We start from the raw sequence: 23,989 nt of genomic DNA, 5'->3' as shown, positions 1-23,989 counted from the left end.
ATAAGAAAAGATAAACATCTTTTTAGTTTTATAGCTATCTTGGTTAATTTTAATAAGTTCTTTTCTCAGTAAAATAGTTTCAAATTTAGTTAAACATTTACAAATTATTCTAGGGTTGCTTCTAGCTATTCCACAGAGAGACAGATGTCACATGATTTGGTTGCTGTTGGCAGGAAAAGTGAGAACTTTCATCCAGTGTTTGAACATCTTGACTCAACTCAGAATACTGAAAACAAACCTACAGGAGAATTTGCTCAGGAAATCATAACTATAATCCATCAAGTTAAAGGTTGGTATATTTTGCACATACATTAGGGATAACACAAAAATAATGTGCTGATTTTTCACAAGATATAGGTAAATATCTGTGATATAGTAATAGTAATTAATATTTCATTATAGATTAGGTCATTAACAAGGAAATCTGTTATAGAGAGTGTAAGGTATTAATTCAAGCTTCGTTCTTCATGTGTTGTTCCAATAACCTGGTACTTCAACTCATAGTAGATTACAAATTGAAAGTCAGAAAGGGAGAGGTTGACTGCTGCAAGACACAGGACTACTGAGAGTCGCAAGAAACAATAACTGATAACCAAACAGGAAGGAGGAAGCAACAAACACCGTATATGAAAGTTGACAAGAACTCTGGAAGTCTAGGTATTGTGGTGATATTCTTAAAGTCCCCTGAGGGCATTGCTGGGACTTTGTGCCATAAGGGTGAACATGAAGTGATTGATAAAAGATTTCGGTTTGATTTGGCATACTTTATTGTCATTGGGGAGTTGCATCACAAATACTTTAAATATTTGCATTAAATTGTTTCGTTTTAGCTTCTGGCCAGTTTCCATTAATTGGAAAATTCAGTCACGTAGAACAACTTTCGTCATTGATGCTGCATAATAAAGCAATCATGGGTATAATAAACTGGAGACCTTCAAGAATTTCAAAATTTTTATTTTCTATTTCTTACTGGATATTTGCACTGATTTTATTTTTACCTTCATGCAACATATTTTGAAAACAGATTATTTTCTCTACATCCCTCAAACTAAGGCACATATTTACTTTGAAGCATGCAGTTTGTCTGAAACAGTTCACCTTCTCAGTTCCAGCCCCTCTCACCCAAAGGAAGTGTGATTCTTGGCAGAAAGGGAGGTGGTATTGCAGAAAAATCCAGGAGATTGTCCCAGAACAGGAACAGTAAGTTAGGGAAAAGGACTGCTTAAGTAGCATTCTGATGGATCAAGTGTATTATCTTTCTCTCTATCCTGTTAAAAGCCTTGTAGCATAGCTGATTTCATAATGTCTTCACGAACTTCAGTTAATGTTAATTAAAGTACAGTGGCAGTAGGACTCCTTCTGTGATATGTAAACATTCAGCATTTGTTCAGAATTGTTTTGATGTTTCAGGGTTGTTTTTATTTTTTCCTCTAGGTGAACTATAAAACTGTACCATCTTTACTTCCCAGTATACTAAAGTCTTAACCTGGGAGAAGAAAGGTCCTCACTTTGAGAGAGCCACTATCTTTTCCCCCAACAAATAAGCAGGCATGTCAAATAGGAACAGAATCCTTGCGTTCATAAGTCAGGCATTTTTTACTGTTGCTTAGGCTTGGGAAGGCATGTAAGCCCTACAAATTAGTCTGTGGAATAAGTTTAGGTCCCACATATTTTCAAGAGAAGACAGGTTGGATGTTTTTAAACAGTCCCTTCTTCCTGTGCTTATATATAATCTTTTAAGTGGAATCAGTTTTACACTGAGATAAAACTCTTTGTTTCCTTTTTCAGCAAATTATTTTCCATCACCTGACATTACTCTACATGAGCGTTTTTCAAAAATGTGGGATACACAAGCTGCAGATGTAAATGAAATTAAATTGAATTCAGATCCCGAAATTCACAGGTAACGATTGATTCTTGTATGCCCATTTAACTCATGGGAATAAGTCTCAGAAAAGATTTGGGAAGGTGCTGCCTTCTGGTCTTGCTGTAGACTCTAGGACTGCATTTCCTACCTAAAAGCCAGGACTGACCCAAGCAGGTACTGGGCCAGTGCACTTTGATGGAATAGGTTGTATTAAAGCCATTGAGTAGCATTGTTTAAATGTCTAGGACTTTGACAATCTTTACCTACCTAACTTTGATTCTGCTGTGTCTATAGTAATTGCCTACTGAAGTTATCACTGGAAGAATGAAAGACAATTGTCGAGCCATTGAAATCATGGGTTGCTTCATGTGGTCAGAAATGGCTGTTCTGAGGGCAGCCGGATGAAAACCTATGTCTTCTTCTGCTGGCACCTGTCCGAGCAGGTGGTGTGCCCTGTCTTGCGAGCTGAGCTGAATCAATGTTAGAATGCAGTAGATCACCGGAGCAAAGTTTAAGGTTACACAGACTAGTGATTTGAGAACCACTAAGGCGTCACTGTGATACTGTTCACAGGAAATGTGTGTCCTGGGAGACTGCCGTGTAGATGAAAACCCACCTGGTAGCGGGTTTCTTTTGCTTCCTCCAAGACACGCCAACTGTATTTCAAATTCCATTCTCTAGTAATGGAATCAAGGTATCAGTGTATAACATAATTATTTAATTGTAATATGCCTTTATTATTTTAGGAGAATAGATATGTCTTTGGCTGAGCTTCAGAATAAGCAAACTATGGTATATGAACCAGAACAGGTAAGTGAATACAATTTTCGCTGAAAGATTATCACATTGTTGGCATATTGATGGGAAAGCAAACTGGTAATAGAGAGTAAAAAAAGGGAGTTAAAGCAGATGAGAAAGAAGGATTGAGACCCAGGAATCTGAAATTTACAAAGCTCTCCAAAGGTTCTAGTTACTGGCCAGGTTGCAGAGAGAACACTGACAAAAGACAAAAATATTCCCTAAGAGAGACAATCCCTAAGGATAACAGCTTTGTAAAATTGACCTACAGTTATAGCGTTTAATATTCATTCCAAAACTTCACACTGTAAAGCTTGTGGAAAGTATGTTTGATACCTACATTTTTTTCCCAAGCAGTCAGGTGGAATATTTATTTAAATCGTATGTGGATGAATGCAGAGGAACTTAGTTTAATTTGATACTGCCCTTCTGTTTACTGTAGAATGTATGAAAAATTCTGTGGAATATGAACTAGCAAAATAATGGAAATAATACTGAATTTGTATATTGCCATGCTTTGTATTCCCACCCAACACTTCCTCAACCCACACCCCCCCCCCATTTCTTTGCTAATTAGAAAAACTCTATGGACTAGCCTGGGGGGGGGGGGGGCAAGAAAACTGGCTCTCGTTCTAGAAGTATATCAAGTTCTCAAAGAACTGCTAATTTAATCACTGAGAATAAAGTGTTTTTGCAGAGGAACGATTTTAATACATTTCTGATAGAATATGTAAATTTTTTTTTCACTTGTGAATGGTTATCATTTTTATTAAACTTACAGAGGTGGGTTGGTTTATTGAATAGGTGCTATTTTCAGAAAATTTCTATTCATCAAAATACTGTAATCAACTCATAGGAAATTTGAAAAATCACCTCTAACTCAACCACTTAACGCAAAATATCATTTGATCATCTTTCATTGCAGTCTTACATCTGGCATTTTAACATAGCTGCCGTCATAATATATTAGTTTCAGATGCTTTTTGCTTTTTACTTAATAATGTTGCTTTTATGTAAAATGTCTGAGCTCCCCATGACTTTTTATGATTGAAGCTTTTTAAATTTTAATTAACTTTTCTCAGTAATTGGTTTTTTTTTTTCACGTTGACTTCCACATAGCCTATATTAACCATAATTTAAATGTTTGCGCATTATTACTTTGACTTAAATTTCCCATGAAATCATTCTTCCCTTCTCCTGTAAATTTATTTTACATTTAAGTTGCTTTCATTTTTTGATGATTTTAAATATAGCACTTTGAATATATTTGGGTAGATAGCCTTTTCTTTGGGATAGAGTCCCAGAGGTAGGATTCCTGGTTCATTGTTATGAACTTTTCTGTCTGTGCATTGTCAATTGTGTCTCAAAATATTTTAATCGATTTACACTACCCTTAGCAGGGTGAATACAAGGTAACTTATTTAGGACTTTTACTTAAGGATCTTATTAGATATGGTCTTTGTGCAACTAACAGTAATGTGAATGGTTTGTCTTCTGTCAAAATTCCTCAGACTCTGGTCAAAATAATAGATCCAAATGATCTACGACATGACATTGAAAGAAGGAGAAAAGAACGGTTACAGAATGAAGATGAGCACATTTTTCACATAGCTAGTGCTGCAGAGAGGTAATCAGTAGATGAAAAACATCCTATTATCAGGGAGCTTTTGGTTTTAGCATATTTTTCAATTTTTGTGTGTGATGATTTTCATTTTAGTGTAGGGATTTAATCCTTCAAATCCATTTTATATGTTTAAGTGAAATCTCTTGAAATGTTTTGAAGTTATTCAGTGATCATCATATGCTGTTTGATTGAAACAACAAAAACTCAGGGGTAAGTGAGTATTTGAGGTCTTTGTAATTCTAGAAAAGAGTGTAACAGCTTTTTGATTATTAGCAGGTGCCAGGACCTGCAAGTTTATGGACTATTTGACTCAACCTCATTGAAACTCTAACATATTCTGCCCTTTAGATTCTGGTACTCTGAATATTACAGAATTTCCTGAGGTCATTACAGTTCTCTTTTGGAACTCTTCATGGATGTCTGTCCATGAAGCAGAGACAGGGGTAGTAGAAAATGTGGAGGTGACAGGAGTTGGAATCCCACCTCTGCCATTTTACAAGCTGTTTGCTCGTGGACAAACTGGCTTAGTTTCTGGAGCCTTTTCCTCTATAAAGTGAGAACTAATTTATGATGTGGACAGGTTAGAAATATTAAATGAGTTGGCACAGGCAAAGTACTTAAGGCATGCGTGGCAAATTGATTATCAGTAGATCCTTGTTTTTCTTTCCCAACTCTGTACTTCTTTTTGGGGGCTCTGAGTATTCTAGATTGGCCCCAATTTATCTCTAGTTCTAAAAACTATGTGGGATTCATGGCAACTCTGGGACCCCATATGATTATGAGGTATAATTGAATAGGACAAAATATCTACTTCACCCAAAGTTCTTCAGACTATTTGGATCTCTCAGAAAGCAGTAATGTGTGAATAGGAAGGGCCAGTGCTAATTCTCTTTCCATATTCCTTAATATCAAATTACTAAGATAACTGACTAGACTTTTAAATCAGGTCTGTGGCTAACTAGGTCTTAGTCACAGTACATGGAGCTTGTTTAAAAGTGGACTTGATGCTGATAATAAGTTTGGGATTCATTAAAAGATAGCAAAACTGTGTGTTGAGGCATATAAAAAGAGCTAAAAGTAAAATAGTTAAAATCTCATCCCTTGGTGGGTGAAAGTCTCCAGTTTCCTAATAGGACACAGCATGATTGTGCTCTTCAGTGACATAAGCTCTCTCTCGTGCTTTTCTTAACTCAGCAAGTGTAAGAAAGTCAGTGTGCCAAGAAAGAGGACTTTTAAACCAGATTTAAGATAATCAGCATTTTATAAAAACCATGTAATGCTTCAGAATATATCTTCACCCTTTGAGGTGAGAAAGGGCTTGAGCCCTGGAGTTGCACCTCAGTTCAACACCTGGCTTTGTAGACACCTAGCTGTGTGACTGATCTGAGGCAAGTTATTTAATCTTTATTTCCTCATACATCAAATACAGATGAGAATCATACTTAACCTCATGGTGGTGGTGAAGATTAACTGAAGCGTCGGGTGTAAGGTACAGAGTAGCTGGTCAGCATTAAGTATTATTAAAGTTCGCTTTGAGGATGGTGTGTAGCATGCAGAGATGTCTTTCTGCAGTGTCTTTTGCTGGGTGTGTTAGACTGTTTTATTTGTATTGGATAGCTGGTGTGGCATAGTGGGGCCATGAGGATTTTTTTTAATTGAGATATTACTGACCATAAAATTCATCCTTTCAAAGTGAATTTACTAGTTTTTAGTATATTCACAAAGTTGTGCAGTTGTCACCACTGTCTAATTCCAGAACATTTTCACCACTCCACAAAGAAGCCCTGTAACCATTAGTTGTCATTCCCTATTTCTCCCTCCCCCCAGCCCCCGGCAACCTCTAACCTACTTTCTGTCTCTATGGATTTTCCTATTCTGGACATTTCATATAAATGCAGTCATATAATATGAGGTCTTTTGTGGCCGACTTCTTTCATGTAGCATATTGTTTTCAACATTGCTCCATGTTGTAGCATGAATATTCCTTTTATGGCTGAATAATACTCCATTGTATGGATAACCACATTTTGTTTATCCCCTTGCCATTTGGTGGATATTTGGGTTCTTTCCACTTTTTGGCTATGGTGAATTATGGTGCTGTGAATATTCATGTGCAAGTTTTTGTGTGGACATATGTTTTCATTTCTCTTGGGTATATACTTAGGGTTGGAATTGCTGGGTCCTATGATAATTCTCTGTTTAACTTCTTTTTTTTTTTTTTTTTAAAGATTTTATTTATTTATTCATGGGAGACAGAGAGAGAGAGAGAGAGAGGCAGAGGGAGAAGCAGGCTCCCAAGGAGCAGAGAGCTCGATGCGGAACTCGATCCCAGGACCCTGGGATCATGACCTGAGCCGAAGGCAGACGCTTAACCATCTGAGCCACCCAGGCGCCCTGTTTAACTTCTTGATGAACTACCAGACAGTTTTCCACAGTGGCTGGGCTGCCTCATTTTACATTCCCATCAGCAGTGTATGAACATGCAGTTTCCTCACATCCTCACCAGTACTTGCTATTGTTCATCTTTTTAAAAAAATGATTTAGAAAAAATATCATTTAGAATCTTTGACTTTATCCTAATTCGATTTCCTTCTTAAAATAAGAAAAAAAAACCTGTTGATTTTATCCTTTTGTCTTAGAAATTCAGTCTATGAAATTGATCTCGTTACTATTTTTGCATAAACCTGTTTAGTCAAGGGCGCCTGGGTGGCTCAGTTGGTTAAGCGACTGCCTTCGGCTCAGGTCATGATCCTGGAGTCCCTGGATCGAGTCCTGCATCGGGCTCCCTGCTCGGCAGGGAGTCTGCTTCTCCCTCTGACCCTCCCGACCCTCCCCCCTCTCATGTGCTCTCTGGCTCAGTCTCTCTCTCTCTCAAATAAATAAATAAAATCTTTAAAAAAAAAACAACCTGTTAAGTCAGTATTTAGATTTCTGTAGAAATTCAGAAGAAATGAAACATGGAACACTACATCAAAAACTAATGATGTACTGTATGGTGACTAACATAACATAATAAAAAAAAGAAATATGAAATCATAAATCACAGGATGTAGCAATTTCCCACCTTTGTGATCTTTTTTTCCCTCAAGCAGTTATATGCAAGCCCTGTGTGTATGTTTGCCCACCATTGTATCCCCACTGCCTTGAACTCAATTCAGAGTTGTTGAACGAAGATATTGCAAAGGAGTAGATAGGACAGAGGATACTTACATTGTACTGCATTTAAGCCTTGATTAGTATTTATTCCCTAATGCATAAGGCAATCTTTCCCAAGAAAGCCTAATGCTAGGACATTCTGTCTAGTCTCAAAGACCCTCTTCTCTTTTTCCCCCCACTTCTGACCAGTCTCTTACCCTAATATCTCCATGTCTTCTCCTGACCCACTCTTTCTCCCTCTTGTATCCACCCTTACTAAGTTCCATACAGTGTTACCAAGGTGTTGTACTGTATATATAGGCATGGTGTGTGGGGGATAAAGCAGCTTCAAAATAAAATAGTAGACTTTGAGAGGACATCAGACTGCAGAGACTTTCCTTTTAGCTACACAGGGTATAGAAAACATACAGTGAAAAAGTATACACAAAGTCCTTGTCCTCATTGAGCTTACAGTTTAATGGTAGGAGAAAATAAATAAATATGTGTTGGTGAGTGAGAGGTGAAAGTAAGGCAGAAGAGGAAGCTTAATAGGACAGCGTGATATGTGTGGTGTGATTTTATTTAGGTAGTTATGGAATGCACTTAGGATTTTTTTTAATTGAGCAGGGCTGTGAATTAAGTGAGGGAGTTAGCTGTAAAGTTTTTTAGGGGATAGTATTTTAAGAGAGGGAACTGCAAAGGCAGAGATCCTCAGGCAGGATCATGCTTCAGGATCATGCTTACTCCTGCTTAAAGACTAGAAAGCAGACCAATAAGATTATTAGTGGGAAAGGAAGAGAGTAAGTAGGTGAGGCCAAAGAACCTTAGAGGACATGATGACTTTGTATTTTATTCTGAGATTATAAAACATTTTGGGTTCTAACCCAAGAATATAATCTCATTTAAATTTTAAAAGATTCACCCTGTTGCTGGGTAGAGAATGGACTGTAAGAGCAAAAGAAAAATCATTTCTTTCTCATGTAGAAAAAGATTACAGCCAGGAAGTCAGAGCATGGTAGGTAGGGTGGACCCATCAGGAAACTGGCCTCCTTAGATTTGCTCCTCAGATAACCTCTGCACGTGGTGTCTGCCTCATGGTCCAGGATGGGTGTTTGTGCCCTGGCCATCAGGTCCATATTCTAGCCTTGTCTTTAACGATTTCATGGAATTTATACATGTGCAGCTTCAGCAACATTGGTCAAAATTTAGTCTCATGGCCATACCTAGCTGCAGGGAGGCTGGGAAGTAGTTTCTTTAACTTGGACACTCTTTTGCCTGGTCACAAATATCAAAAGGTTTAAATTTTTTTTATTGTGGCAAAATATACATATAGTAAATTTTACCATTTTAACCATTTTTAAGTGTACAGTGCATTGGTATGAAGTACGTTGACAGTGTTGTGCAACCATCCACACTGTCCACTTCCAGAATTTTTTCACCATCTCAAACAAAAACTATGTACCATGTAAAGAGAAACTCCCCATCCCCTTTATTCCCAGCCCCTGATAACCTCTATCCTTTCTATCTCTGTGAATTTGCCTATTCTAGGTACCTCATATATGTAAGTGGAGTCATACATTAATTGTCCTTTTGTGTCTGGCTTATTTCATGTAGGATAATGTTTTTCATCCATGTTGTATCATGTGTCCGAATTTCATTTTTTAAAAAAATTTCACTCCTTCATAAGGCTGAATAATATTCCATTGTATATACCACATTTATTTGTCCATTTTTCTGTTGATGGACATTTAGTTTGTTTCCATCTTTTGGCTATTGTAAATAATGCTTTTAGGAACATTGGTGGCATCATCTTTTTGATCATAGCCATCCTAGTAGGTATAAAATGTTATCTCATTGTGGTTTTGATTTGCATTTCCCTAATGGCTGATGATGTTGAGCATCTTTTCATGTGCCTTTTGTGTGTCTTCTTTGGAGAAATACCTATTTAAATCCTTTGCCCATGTTTTAAGTTGGATTATTATATTTTTATTATTGAGATGTAAAGAGTTCTTTATATATTTTGGACATTACTCTGTTATCAGATATATGCTTTGCAAAGAAGATTTTTAAAAGTCCATGGTTTTATTTATAAAAGTAGTAGTATATGCTAATGGCAAACATTTGGAAGTATATAGTAAAGTATAAAAATAAAAATATAAGGCATTTTTAATTTCATGAGTCAGAGATGACCACTGTTAATACATTTCCTGTCATTTATTTTTTCTGGGCATATAGGTAGTATATTTTAAATAATTAAAATTATCCTTGGGGCACTTGGCTGGCTCAGTCTGGTAGAGCATGTGACTCTTGGTCTCGGGATTGTGAGTTCGAGCCTCGCATTGGGTATAGAGATTACTTAAAAATAAAAAATCTTGGGGCACCTGGGTGGCTGAGTTGGCTAAGTGGCTACCTTCGCCTCAGGTCATGATCCTGGAGTCCCAGGATCCATCCCTGCATCAGGCTCCCTGCTCAGCGGAGAGTCTGCTTCTCCCTCTGCCCCTCACTCCACTCTCATGCTCTCTCTCTCCCAAATAAATAAATAAAATCTTTAAAAAAAATAAAAAATCTTTTTTTTTAAAGTAGGCTCCACACCCAATGTGGGGCTCAAACTCATGACCCCGAGATCAAGAGTCAATTGCTTTACCAATTGAGCCAGCCAGGCACCCCCACAAAATTTTTTTTTAAAAATTATCCTCCAAATACAGCTTTGTACCACACTTACTATCATATCATGAGCATTTTGACAGAACATGAGAGTTTTTAACATTTCATAATACCCTGAGTAGCTATTCCAGGTCAGGTTTGGGGGTCAAAACTGGGGCCACAAAATGAACCACCCACAGTGCCTCCTGTGAAGGGATCACAGCTTGCTGGGTAAGACAGGCAGGTGCACCAGCATTTGTAAACATGAATGATATGTGTGGACACCCCCAAATGCTTCATGTACACATAGCAGGGGTATCTAGTCTACCTCAGAGGGGTCTGGAAAAGTCTTCCTGGAACAGTGCAGTTGGAGCTAAATCTTAAAGTTGATCTAAGGGGAAGGAGATTACAACAGAAGGGATTGCTCATGCGAACTTGAGGAAGCAGGAGAGATTGTGTGTGTTGGGAACTGCGTGGGGCTAAATATTTCCAATGCCCAGTGTGCATGTGGGGGAGATGGGAACAAAGCAACCAGTGAGACAGCAAGGGCCAGAGCAGGAGGGACCTTGAAGGTCATGGTGAGGAGTGTGGATTTTATCCTGATATCAGCGGGAGACCCGTGGAAGGGATTGAGGCAGGGCTGAGGCAGTGAGCGGTTTGTTCACCACAGAGCAGGAAGGGTCTGAGGAACATTGTGGGGAGATGTGGGATGTGACAGGGAGAGGACGCTGTCAGAAGAGAAGCCCAAGGAAGGACCTTCCCTCCCAGGTCTGGCTGCCTGGGAAGAGAAGTGACCTCTGGATATTGTGATGACAGGAGAAGGGAGCTGTCCTTTGCTCCTGTGGCCCAGCAGAAACAGAGGGCTCAGCTCTGCCAATGAGGGTACCTGAGCCAGTCACATTCTTTGTCTCTGGTGCTTTCATTAGTAAGAGTCTGTCAGCAAGGGGGGTGACCCCATACTGCCAGAGTCTCAAGAGCAGTGATGATTTTCCCTCAGAACACACATTCTACATATGGTTTCAGGGGGTTATAACTCCCGGGAAACCTGTCCTTGGACCCCAGATTGAGAACCCTGGTCCAAACCTTGTTTCCCCCTATTGCTGACTTCAAACTTAGCTAAATAATGTTTGTTGAAAAACGAAGGTTTAGCCCTGGTAACTATCATTTCATTTGTAATTTTAGTAGTGATAGATCTTTGAGGTTTGTTGTTTGTTTTTACTGTTTTGCTGCTTTAATTGTCTCTGAAGGGGGCAATTTGATTTCTCTTCTTTACTTGTTGGGTAAAGGTAAACTAATAAAATATTCTTACTTTGTCTCTTTCATTTTATTAGGAATGATCAGCATTCCAGTTTTTCTAGGTCGAAGAATACTCATGTTGATGAATTCCAAAAACCTACAGGTTTTGTAAAATCAAATTTTAGAGAATTTATTCAGAAACCTCACATGGTAAGATTGCAGTTCCAAATTTTTCATTTTTGTACACTCCATTCTCCTCACATGTATCTATATGTATAGAGATCACCAGTATTTTTCTAACTGTTCAGTAAGTACATGTTATGATTCTATTGTTCAATGTAAATATTCTGTTGAGTCTTACACTTATGACAGAGGAAATAGTTATCTCTGATTTAGTAGGATTTTATTTCATTTATTATAGTACTACTTTCTTAAGATTTTTTTTCTTAAGATTTTTTTTTTAAAGATTTTTTTATTTATTTGACAGAGAGAGATAGCAGAGAGCTGGAACACAAGCAGGGGGAGTGGGAGAGGGAGAAGCAGGCTTCCCTCTGAACAGGGAGCCCGATGCGGGGCTCGATACCAGGACTCTGGGATCATGACCTGAGCCGAAGGCTTAACGACTGAGCCACCCAGGCACCCCTCTTAAGATTTTTCTTGAGAACAACTTTATTAAGATATAATTTACATACCATAAAATTTTCATCCCTTTTAGGTATACAATTTAATGGTATTTTATAAATCTACCAAGATATGTAACCATCACCATAATTCAGTTTTATAACCTTTTATGACCCCCAGTAATAGCCCTCATGTTTGTTTAGTTATTTCCTGTTCCCACCCCTAGCTAACCACTAATCTACTTTCTCTCTCTAAAGATCTGCCCTTTCATAGGCAGTTCAAAATATGGCAGCTGGCTTTTGAAATAAGAGCAAGCAAGTGACAGCTAGAAAGTTGGAAGCCAGAGTCTGCTTATAATCTAATCTCAGAAGTGTGATGTTCTATCACTTCTATCATTCGCTGCTTGTAAGAAGCAAGTCACTAGGTCTAGCTCACACTCAAGGGAAGGGGGATGACAAAGGGGCCTGGATACTGGAGGGTGGGGCTCACTGGGAGCCTGGTCAGAAGCTGTCTGGTACAGTCCTCCCGCTGAGCCCCAGTGATTCACATCCCTTCACTTGCAAAATACACCCTTCCCTACCATGGTCCCCCAGTCTCATCTCATTACATGTATCTTTGTGCACTTAGTCAAATTTATAGACTTAGTATAAATTCGAGATGACTGCTATGTAAAGGGTTTTATATGACTTTTTTTTTTCAAACTTGGGGGTGGTAGAGATAAAGGTATGAAAGAGAAAGATTTGTGAGAAGTACAGCAAATGGAATGAATAGGTTTAAGACCTGATTTTGGAAAAAAGAAACTTCAGAATGGGCCGCATCTTTTCTGTTCCCATTAAAGGATTCCGGTTCTTTACAGTTACAGTCGTAATACTCTGACTTTTGATACTTTCCTGATCATGGCAGGAGCATCACCTCAAATCAGTTATCTGAGTCAGCAAAACCTGCCTCCTGCAGTGTTGAGAATTTGTTTTCTTCTTAGGCAGTGGGAGCTCTTTAGCAACAGTTTGGTTCTTTCCTGGATGCCTGAATAAATACTAGATGTATAGTCCATTTTCCAAAAGTCACTTATTTGTTAAACGGGAGTATTTTTTTTTTTATACTTCTCACATTCATGAATTAAACTAGCCCCTCATAAACTAGCATGGGTTACGTGAAGGAAGGTATGTGTATGTTCCTACAGCTAAGCTACATGCTACATGTTTTGTGTTCTTAATCCTATACATTTAAAATGTGTTATTTATTTTTTAAAAAAATTTTTAATTTTTTTATTGAAGTGTAGTTGACACACTGTGTTATATTAGTTTCAGGTGTACAACACAGTGATTCAAGAAATCTTTGTGTTATTCTATGTTCATCACAAGTGTAGCTACTGTCTGTCACTGTACAACATTATTACAGTAACATTTACAATATTCCCTATGCTGTACCTTTCCTCTCTGTGACTTATTCATTCCATGACTTACTCATTTCATAACTGGAAGCCTATATCTCCCACACCCTTTCACCCATTTTGCCCATCTCCTCACCCCCTCTCCTCCAGAAACTATCAGTTTGTTCTCTGTATCTTTGGGTCTTTTTCTGCTTTTTGTTTGTTCATTCATGTTTTTTGTTTTTCATATTCCACATATAAGTGAAATCTTACGGTATTTGTCTTTCTCTGACTGATTTCATTTAGAAAGACATGCTTAGTGTCTTTCTCTGACTGATTTCATTTCACCCTCTAGGCCTATTCATGTTGTTGCAAATGGCAAGATCTCATTCCTTTTTGTGGCCAAGTAATATTCCATTGTATAGATACCATATTTCTTTATCCATTCATCTATCGATAGACACTTAGGTTGCTTCCATGTCTTGGCTATTGTAAATAATGCTGTGGTAAACTGGGGTGCATATATCTTTTTGAATTAGTATTTTCATTTTCTTTGGGTAAATACCCAGTATTGGAATTGCTAGGTTATATGGTATTTTTATTTTTAATTTTTTGGTGACTCTCCATACTGTTTTCCACAGTGGTTGCCCCAGTTTGCATTCCCACCAACAGTGCCTGAGGGTTCCTTTTTCTCCACGTCCTTGCCAACACATTTCTTGTGTTTTTGAGTCTAGCCATTCTGACAGGTGTGGTGGTATCTCATTGTGGTATTAATTTGCATTTCCCTGATAGTTAATGATGTTGAGCATCTTTCCATGTGTCTGTTGGCCATCTGTATGTCTTCTTTGAAAAATGTCCATTCATGGGCTCCTGGGTGGCTCAGTCGTTAAGCGGCTGCCTTTGGCTCAGGATTGAGTCCCACATCGGGCTCCCTGCTCAGCAGGAAGCCTGCTTCTCCCTCTCCCACTCCCCCTGCTTGTGTTCCTGCTCTCGCTGTCTCTGTCTCTGTCAAATAAATAAATAAAATGTTTTAAAAAAAAATGTCCATTCATGTCTTCTGCCCAAAACTCATATTTTTTAAATGGTAAGATGAACTTTTAAAAATAAGCTTTAAATATATTAATCCATACTAATACTTTTTTCATACAGAATTATACTATGCAGAGAAAAGACATCATTACTCAGAAACCCTTTGGAGTTGAGGGAAGACGTCAAAACACAACAGGCTTTAGAAGACCTTTTAAGGTATTCAGTGTTATTTTCCATCTAATTCTAGCTTTGGGTTTATGATTTGAACGTAATGTTCTAAGTGTTAGTAAATTAAAAGCTGCTTTTGTGATATTTCAAATAGTAGCTATAAGCTAATATTTCTGGACATAAATTTATAGTTAACTATAATCAGTTTAATGATAATCCCTTTCCTCAGGACTTGAGTTTCAGATATTTTTTTAACCATTGGAACCCTTTTTCAAAGATTACATGGAAAACACAAATATATAAAGCAGATGCAGATGGGGTGGCTCTTGATGAGGAGGCAGACAAGGTTTATCTCTTTCCCCGTACCGCCAAAAGAAAGGAAAATAATCTAGGCTTTTTTGTGTAAGTAGCAGGCAGGCTGGATAGAGTAGTTAGCTCATTAGGAGGAAATTAATATGAGCATAAAAGTAGTATAATCTGTCCCCAAACCATAGAGTAGGAGGGAGTTGAGTGGTCTTCTATTAATACCTGGCTTGTTGAAAGGCATAAATTCTAGATGTTGAAAGACTTTTTTTCATTTGTAATAGCACAACTTGAAGGCATTGTGCAGATAACGGCCAGTTTTTCATGTACCTGAAAACAGGTGTGACATTAGGTTTTCAAAAATAGCAATGGCCATAGAATATAAACATGTTTTATACTATCTTTTAATCTCTTGAGTAATGAGCCACAAAATCAACTGAAAATGTGATGTCTGTGTAACTTAGAGACAGTGTAGCTGGGCTTTCTGATATGAGTGCTTCCTACATGTTGTTCTTCTCATTGGTCAGATATAGTTGTTTGTAGAATTTTTCTAAGCTCCTTACAAGGCCTATTTCCTGTTACCCTTTCTTCTTAAGGGAAAGTTCTTTAATATTAATTATTTTAAAATGTTTTTTAAAATATATGCAATAATCTTTCCTTTTGACCAATCATTTAAAGCTGTGTAATGTTATATGATTGTTTAGAAATTCACAATTCTTTATAGTAAAATCAGGAGAAGAAATAATCCTTTCTAAGAAAAGGAGCTATTTCATTAAAATTTTCTTTTTAATGGACTAATTCAAAGCAAGAGAGTAGTCACTTTATTAGATATGTAAAAATGAACAGTGTAAATTTCAGGATTAGCTCTGATACGTTAAGTTTGTACAGATAGTTTTTTATAATGAAGTCTTATTCTGTCTTACCTGAATTTTTTGTAGCCTTAAGAAAATTGGAAAATAGGCCTGGCATAAATGCTTTTTTAAGTAATGTGCTTCATTATGTATGACATACCCATTTGTTAAATAATTCTGGAAAGAGGAATATGCTTGGTTTTTTATAATTACTCCATTATAACATACCATTTGTACATTTCCCACATGGGAATCAAACAAATATTCATTGTCCTCTTATGTCTGTTGTAATACTGGGCAGTATGTGGGCCAAGAAATGGTCTTTTTCAGTGTAAACTCTTATCTTGAAAATATTCGCTATAATGGTATTTTTATGGTAAAGAAAGATGGGCTTGAAGAACTGACAGGATGAAGTTAAGAGAGTTTTTGATTCTTAAATAGGTGTTGATACTTAATGTCTTCCCCCCATTTGGGATTTGATATATTTCATTATGAATCAGAAGGATAATTTTAGCTCATTAGGTAAGGTTTTAAAAGTTGCATTTGTTTTTACATGATAAATTTAAAGAATTTCAAATTTTTTTAACTTAGTTTTTAAAATTGCTTTTATGTAGAGGCGCCTGGGTGGCTCAGTTGGTTAAGCATTGACTTCGGCTCAGGTCATGATCTCAGGGTCCTGGGATCAAGCCCCTTGTCGTGGAACTCTGCTCCTCAGGGAGTGTGCTTGTGTCTCTCCCTCTCCCTCTGCCCCTCCCTCCGCTCGTGTTTTCTCTCTCTCAAATAAATAAATAAATAAAGTAAAAAATTGCTTTTATGTAAATTTTAAAAATCATCATATAAAATAAACTACGAGCCTAGTTTGAAGAAAACATACTTTATAAGCATCATTAACCTCTTCCCTTTTGATATATATAGTGCCTAGAATCAAGGGTGGTTCCAAGTACCAGACATTTTTCCATTTCTTATACTAATAGATTTGGAAGCTGTAGTTTTACACTTAATTGTTTTTTTCTTTACAGACCAAATTTAGAGGTGGCAGATTCCAGCCCCATTATAAATCAGGCCTAGTACAGAAGAGCTTATACATTCAGGCTAAATATCAGCGTTTACGATTTGCTGGCCCAAGGGGATTTATCACTAATAAATTCAGAGAAAAATTACTGAGGAAAAAAAAGGTTAGTTGCATTATGGTCATTTAAAAATGTAGAGTGACTTTTGAACTCCTAAATTATTTCTTTTTACTAGATCGAGTGTTTTTTTAAAAAATTTAATTTTGACTTACGTTACAACCTAGATCTCACAGATGTTCTTATGGCATGATAGTTGAAGAAAAAATTCAAGGAGTGATGGTAATAGAGTTGTGAGACTGTTTAATGTTAAAATGCTTTTTGCTGTTGTGCCTCAAATACTATGAATATGTCAAGCTGTTCGAACTTTTTACTTTGGAATGTCTGTTGTATGATTAATCTTTGAAATGGAAATTCAGGTAAAGACTTTTAACTGGTATATTTTAGCCTTATACAATGTGAATTATCTAAGTACCAAAAAATATTGAACTGACTGTGTAAAAAGGGCACACAATTGCAAAATACACTGACTTTTCTTTTCCCCCATTCATGTGCTTTTTATTGTGATAAAATACATATGACATAAAATTTGCCATTTTAATAATTTTTAAGTATACAATTCAGTGGTAGTAATTACATTCAAAATGCTTTGCAACCATTGCCACATGTGCTAATTCTTAATGTTAATAAAAAGTTTCTTGATGATTTGAATTTTGTTCTCTTTTAGTTGTGGATTGATTTTATTTAAATGTCATGTTGGTATTTGAAAATGCAGCATAAATATGACATAAAATTGCATTCTATATATTTTAAATGAGAACAATAGCATTACATCAGTTAAGTGAGGCATGTTTGCCAATTTTCTGACTCATTTTTGTTAATTTGGGGCTATATTTTCTCTGAGAAATGTATGTGTATCCAGTGTTGCTATCAAATAGTCCAACTGTGGTTTTATAAATTTTCTAACTATAAATGTTCCCTTAAATATTCATACTTGCCAAACCTTTACACTGAGCTTGCTTAGTGATTTTAGTAAAACTTATTTTTTGAAAGATGGACTAGTAGAATGGAATTGTCAACTGTTTTTTTTTTATAAAGTTTTTTTATTTATTTGACAGAGAGAGAGAGAGCAAGAACACAAGCAGGGGGAGTGGGAGAGGGAGAAGCAGGCTTCCCGTGGAGCAGGGAGCCCGATGCAGGGCTCGATTCCAGAACCCTGGGATCATGACCCGAGCCAAAGGCAGATGCCTGACGACTGAGCCACCCAGGCGCCCCTCAACTGTTTTTTTTTTTTTAAGTTTTAGAGTTAACTGTATCTTCTGTAATTTTTCTCACCCCACCCCCCTGCCCCCCAATTTTAACTGAATACTTTAGGCGAAGTTTCTAATTTCACCATGTATGTTACTCTTGATGTTATTTATGTTATGAAAGCCATCTCTTCTTTAAAAATGTGAATGTAATTGGACACATTTTCCCCTCTTGTACACCTCCCTACCGTCAGATTGAGTTGCTACTTTTCTTCCTGTCTCGTGTGGCAAGTTTCTCTGCAGCAGATCTTGTAGGTATTTGTCCCCAATCACAGTTGGTGGCCTGGCTGTTCACAGGGAAGCAAGTCATTCATTTCCACTCAAGGAGGAAGGCAGAGGCAAGCCTTATTCTCAGTTGCAAGGTTGGGTTTCAGGTACTTGTGTTTCTCTTCTGTTTGCTCTGTGTTATCTTCCTTTGACTCCATTTTTTCCTCCAGTTTTTAGATGACTGGGGGTTCCTGAATGCTTGACTGTCTGTCTCAGCCTGCAGTTTCTAGATTCTCATTGAACTTGTGCCATTTAGTCATTCTTTTCTTAGCCTCACAATGCCCATTTTTTTTTCTTTTTTTTTCAAGATTCTACCTATTTATTTGAGAGAGAGAGAATGAGAGAGCACATGAGAGGGGGGAGGGTCAGAGGGAGAAGCAGACTCCCCGCTGAGCAGGGAGTCCGATGCGGGACTCGATCCCGGGACTCCAGGATCATGACCTGAGCCGAAGGCAGTCGCTTAACCAACTGAGCCACCCAGGCACCCACAATGCCCATTTCTTACCACCCAGTCCTTCCAGACCACATTGACCACCAGCTTCACTTAACAGTAAATAGAAACTAGACATCAAGCCTTCATCTTAGGACATCCCAGAAGGGCACCTGGGTGGCTCAGTTGGTTAAGTGTCCAACTCTTGATTTTGGCTCAGGTCATGATCTCAGGGTCCTGAGATCAAGCCCCCCATTGGGCTCTGTGCTCAGTGTGGAGTCTGCTTGGACTTCTCTCTCTCCCTCTCCCTCTGTCCCTCCCCCCGCTCGTACGCGTTCTCTCTCTCTAATAAATAAAATCTTAAAAAAAAAAAAAGTGTGTCCTAGAGGGACCCACAAGCCGCTATGAGTCCCCAGTCTTTAGGGCCTTGGTTTTTGTATCATGCAAAATGTAGCAGTTACATCCAAAATTTAGCAGTTAAGGTCCAGTGCAGCTCATGGCCTGCCCTCCTTTTGCCTTTGGCTGCCATCTGAGTGCTTTAGCAGTAGTCCCAAGACACTGCCCTTTTTAACAGTGTCTACTACTCTTTTTTCTTAGGCCTACCTTTCTGGATGCTACTTCATATATCTTTGTATTGTAGCTACGTTGACATGGGCTTTTCCATTCTGGCTACTGTCAGTACATATAAGCAAGGCATAAATAGGTTTTTTATAGGTTTGTGTTTGAACAAGGCCCAGCTCTACAAGTATGGCATGAAATTAGGTACATACCCTACTATTAGCACTCTACTTAATGGTTGAGTTCCACACATCCCAGCCTTTAGGGAAAGGAATGAGGCATTGCAGTTCTCTGTTTCTGCCAAGGTCTGAAGTAAGGTACTTAAGGCTTACCTAGCCTTTGGACTGTCCCAGTAGTATTTTGCTACTCTGAAACCCTATTCTGTGCGTATAAACTGATGACTTAGACCTATTCATTTCACCTTATCCTTTATGCCCTAAAGAAAGGAGATGAAGGCTTGGAGTCTTCAGTTTTTTCCAGTCTTGCTTGTATCCCCTTTCCCTTAGATTAGGGACACTTGTGTGCAAATGGAGTTACTGAGTATGAGGTACCATTTATATCAGTTTGCATCTCAAGCTTCTGTATTGGAGGGAACTTTGAAGGTCCTGTCCCGGAGAGAAGCTGAAGTCTGGGCAGTATCTGTGCACTGGTCTGGCTTTTTGCCCTAATAGGGAGTTCATTCTTTTTATTGTTATTAGATCACCACCTAGAGGGGCGCCTGGGTGGCTCAGATGGTTGAGCGTCTGCCTTCGGCTCAGGTCATGATCCCAGGGTCCTGGGATCGAGCCCTGTGTCAGGCTCCCTGATCAGCGGGGAGCCAGCTTCTCCCTCTCCCTCTGCTGTTCCCCCTGCTTGTGCTCTCTCGCTCGCTCTCTGTCAAAAAAATAAATAAAATCTTTAAAAAAAAAAGATCACCTAGATTAAAGATTCATGACCAATTAATTTATCTAGGTGCCCTTGAGCTGCTTGAGCCTGAAATTAGATATGAACCTACACGTTTGTACATGCCTCATAGTCCGCCAGGAAGGTTTAGATTGATCTTGTCTGGACTGCTCACTCCCTGACCATGTTGAAATGCCTGGGCTGATCATTCATGGCTTGAAAGTCTTGTGATGCTCATCTGTAGTATGATCTGGTTACTGTGCCATCAGACATGTGCTTCCTCTCTCCAGTACCAAATGGTCTCACGGAGGGGTGGGGGAGATCCTAGATGTGCTCCTAGTATGCCTTCTTGTCCTACTTAACAAGAGCAGTTGTGGCTCCCCAGCTGCCTACAAAGGAGCAGGATTCCCAAGCAGTATTAAGAAGTACAGAACTGAAATTCTTCCTCCTAATTTCTTGGCACTTGTCATTATTAATCCCATTCTGGCACCCAGATTCCCTTTTACTGTGTCACCTTTCTCTTGAATTCTGTGCTTGGGCTAGAAGATGAGGGGGTGGGAGGAATGTCTGTTACCACCTGGAATGAGGCTGGTCTTTTATTCACAGTCATTCACAAGTGACCCCCTTAAATATCCTCTTCTCATCGCAAAGTTTTCAGAAACGCTTGAGGGTCTGAATATGTACCAGGGTAGGACAAAGAACACAGTACAAATTCATGAAGTCACCTCTGAGAACAGTGCCTCTGAAAAAATACTAGCAGTTGTGTGTCCAGTCAGGGAGACCTGGAGTTCCTTAGCCTCCTAGATTCTCTAGCGGTCCTCAGGGGGCCTGTCAGCGAGGTGACTACCAGAGCTCTGCCCATGGGTACAAAGGGGAGAAAGGAGAGAGCGTAAAGACACTACAAGAAGGAAGTTAAAGACTGGGATCTATGGCGCTTGGGGTTGAAAAAACCCTTGAAAGTCGTGGAGTACAAAGATAGAATGGGAACCAAGATCAGGTGACTCAACAAGAATCTGGTACACACCTGCTTTGCCCCTGGAGCTGAAGTGTGCCAGGGTGGCATCATCACCCTCAGACATTTCTGACCTCTGGAGCCTCCAGTTTTCCTCTCTACCTCTCTGACTTCTTTGTCTTATTTGGTGGTTTCTCTTCTTTCATGTATCCTTTAAAAAATACAAGCATTCTCTAGTATTATATTCTTTCTTCTCTTTGTTTATTCCTTCTACTTTCCTTGATTGCCCTCAACTCTTCCCAAGGTCCTAGCCATTTCTCTTTAGCCCTGACCATTCTCCAGAGCTCCAGATTTCCAGTTGCCTCCAAAATAGTCTTGCATGGCTGTCCTGAAGACACCTCAAATTCAGCATATTCAAAATCAGACTTTCACCGATACAAACTATAGCATGGGTGACCCTTAAAAACATGATGCTAAGTGACAGAAGTCAGTCACAAAGACAAGATATTAAATGATTCCATCTATATGAGATACTCAGAATAAATGAAGCCATAGAGACAGGAAGTAGATTAGCGGTAGCCAGAGACTGGGGAGTTACGGGAAAATAGGGGCGTGTGTGTGTCTGCTAAAAGGTATAGGGATTCTTTGTGGCTGAGAAAATACTCTAAAACCAGTTGTAGTGACTGATGGTTGCACACCTCTGTGAATATACTAAAAAACTGTTGAGTCTGTGCTTTATTTTTTTATTTTTATTTTTTTAATTTTATTATGTTATGTTAGTCACCATATAATACATCATTAGTTTTTGATGTAGTGATCCACAATTCATTGTTTTCGTATAACACCCAGTGCTCCATGCAGTACTGCCCTCCTTAATACCCATCACCGGGCTAACCCATCCCCCCACCCCCCCTCCCCTCTAACATCCTCAGATTGTTTCTCAGAGTCCATAGTCTCTCATGGTTCATCGCTCCCTCCGATTTCTCCCCCTTCATTTTTCCCTTCCTTCTCCTAATGTCCTCCATGCTATTCCTTATGTTCCACAAATAAGTGAAATCATATGATAATTGACTTTCTCTGCTTGACTTATTTCACTTAGCATAATCTCCTCCAGTCCATCATTGTTGATGTAAAAGTTGGGTATTCATCCTTTCTGATGGCTGAGTAATATTCCATTATATGTATGGACCACATCTTCTTTATCCATTCATCTTTTGAGGAGCATCTCAGCTCTTTCCACAGTTTGGCTATTGCGGACATTGCTGCTATGAACATTGGAGTGCATATGGCCCTTCTTTTCACTACATCTGTGTCTTTGGGGTAAATACCCAGTAGTGCAATTGCTGGGTCATAGGGTAGCTCTATTTTTAAATTTTTGAGGCACCTCCACAATGTTTTCCAAAGTGGCTGTAGCGACTTGCATTCCTACCAACAGTGTAAGAGGGCTCCCCTTTCTCCACAACCTCTCCAACATTTGTTGTTTCTTGCCTTGTCAATTTTTGCCATTCCAACTGGTGTAAGGTGGTATCTCAAAATGGTTTTGATTTGAATTTCCCTGATGGCTAATGATGATGAACATTTTTTCATGTGTCTGTTAGCCATTTGTATGTCTTCTTTGGAGAAGTGTCTGTTCATGTCTTCTGCCCATTTTTTTTTTACTTGATTATTTGTTTTTTGTGTGTTGTAAATGGGTGAGCTCTAGGGTGTGTGAATTAGATCTCAGTAACGCTGTTAAAAATAAAAATAAAATCAAACTCGCTTTCCTCCCCAGACCACTGGTTTCTTCTTGCAGCCAGCCAGCCAATCTAGAAACTTCTCCTACTAATCCTCCTAGTTCTTCCAACTTCAGCCAGTGCAAGTCCTCTATCACTTATTCATTATTTCATTCACCTCATTCATTTTGGTGGCTGCATATTATTCTATTCCATGCTTACATACCCTGAAATTTTGAAAAATTATTTACCTCCTTGCACACTTTTAGGTCAGTATCTAATAGTTTTTTTGTCATAAGTTTAAATTGTTATAAGGGATATATATAATTTCTGGCATATAAATACTGAGAGTCTTAACTAAAACTGTTACATCATTCTTTGGAAGCTCTTCAGTGGAACCTCACACCACAGAAATTTGATGACTTAACATCATTCATTTTCTAAAATATGCAAACAACCTCTTTTAATATGTGAAATTTTGTATCATTCCCTTTTTTGCTTTGAATTTGGATTTCATTCTGTTTCTCCGCCCCCCCCCCAGACTTTTATCTTGGGAAGTCTTTTATTGATCACCAAATCAAAGTTGACATATAATGTTAATAGATTTCTGTGACTCGTAGGCATTAAATATTTCCTCTGCATTCAGTTAACATTATAGATGGTTAAAGTAGCATAAATATATTACAGGTTTTGTTAAGAATTGATTAGACAAAAGTTGTGTTGGAAATGCTTTTCTCTTTTCGGGGTGCCTGGGTAGCTCAGATGGTTGAGCGTCTGCCTTCGGCTCAGGTCATGATCCCAGGGTCCTGGGATCGAGCCCCGCATCGGGCTCCCTGCTCAGCGGGGGGCCTGCTTCTCCGCCTCCCTCTGCTTCTCCCCCTGCTCATGTTCTCTCTCTCTTTCTGTATCTCTGTGTCTCGAATGAATAAAAAAAAAAATCTTAAAAAAAGGAAATGCATTTCTCTTTTCAATTAGTTCATGTATTCACATATAAATGTTACTTATTGCTAGTAGAATAATACAGTGTTCTAAGTATCCATTCTAATTCTGTTTTTTTCTTTTTATAGATGTAAGTCCTGAGAAACCTTGTCTATATGATTATATAGATGAGAATAAAAGGACTTTTCTTGTAGCAATGCCACTTGGTTCTTTGGACTCACTCTGAATTAT

At 38.4% G+C, this 23,989-nt stretch overlaps 1 protein-coding gene across 6 annotated transcripts in view; it reads left to right on the top strand.

Moving 5' to 3' along the window:
• BCLAF3 (BCLAF1 and THRAP3 family member 3) overlaps positions 1 to 23,989 on the top strand; it is a 59,228-nt gene that overhangs the window by 29,733 nt on the left and 5,506 nt on the right. For 4 of the 6 annotated variants that reach the window (XM_035000528.1, XM_035000537.1, XM_035000524.1 and 1 more), the window contains 7 exons: positions 114 to 289; positions 1,789 to 1,903; positions 2,614 to 2,677; positions 4,177 to 4,292; positions 11,399 to 11,513; positions 14,443 to 14,538; positions 16,664 to 16,819. In XM_035000528.1, the coding sequence (XP_034856419.1) occupies positions 114 to 289; positions 1,789 to 1,903; positions 2,614 to 2,677; positions 4,177 to 4,292; positions 11,399 to 11,513; positions 14,443 to 14,538; positions 16,664 to 16,819 (838 nt within the window). The remainder of the gene's footprint in view (positions 1 to 113; positions 290 to 1,788; positions 1,904 to 2,613; positions 2,678 to 4,176; positions 4,293 to 11,398; positions 11,514 to 14,442; positions 14,539 to 16,663; positions 16,820 to 23,989) is intronic. The other 2 variants (XM_035000547.1, XM_035000536.1) reach the window with 1 other exon arrangement.

This window comes from Mirounga leonina, unplaced genomic scaffold, assembly GCF_011800145.1.
Source record: "Mirounga leonina isolate KUSES-001 unplaced genomic scaffold, KU_Mleo_1.0 Mir_101595, whole genome shotgun sequence".
NCBI classification, from domain to species: Eukaryota; Metazoa; Chordata; class Mammalia; order Carnivora; family Phocidae; genus Mirounga; species Mirounga leonina.
Note: the sequence above shows the minus strand (reverse complement) of the source record. Positions and strands in the feature narration are given on the sequence as shown.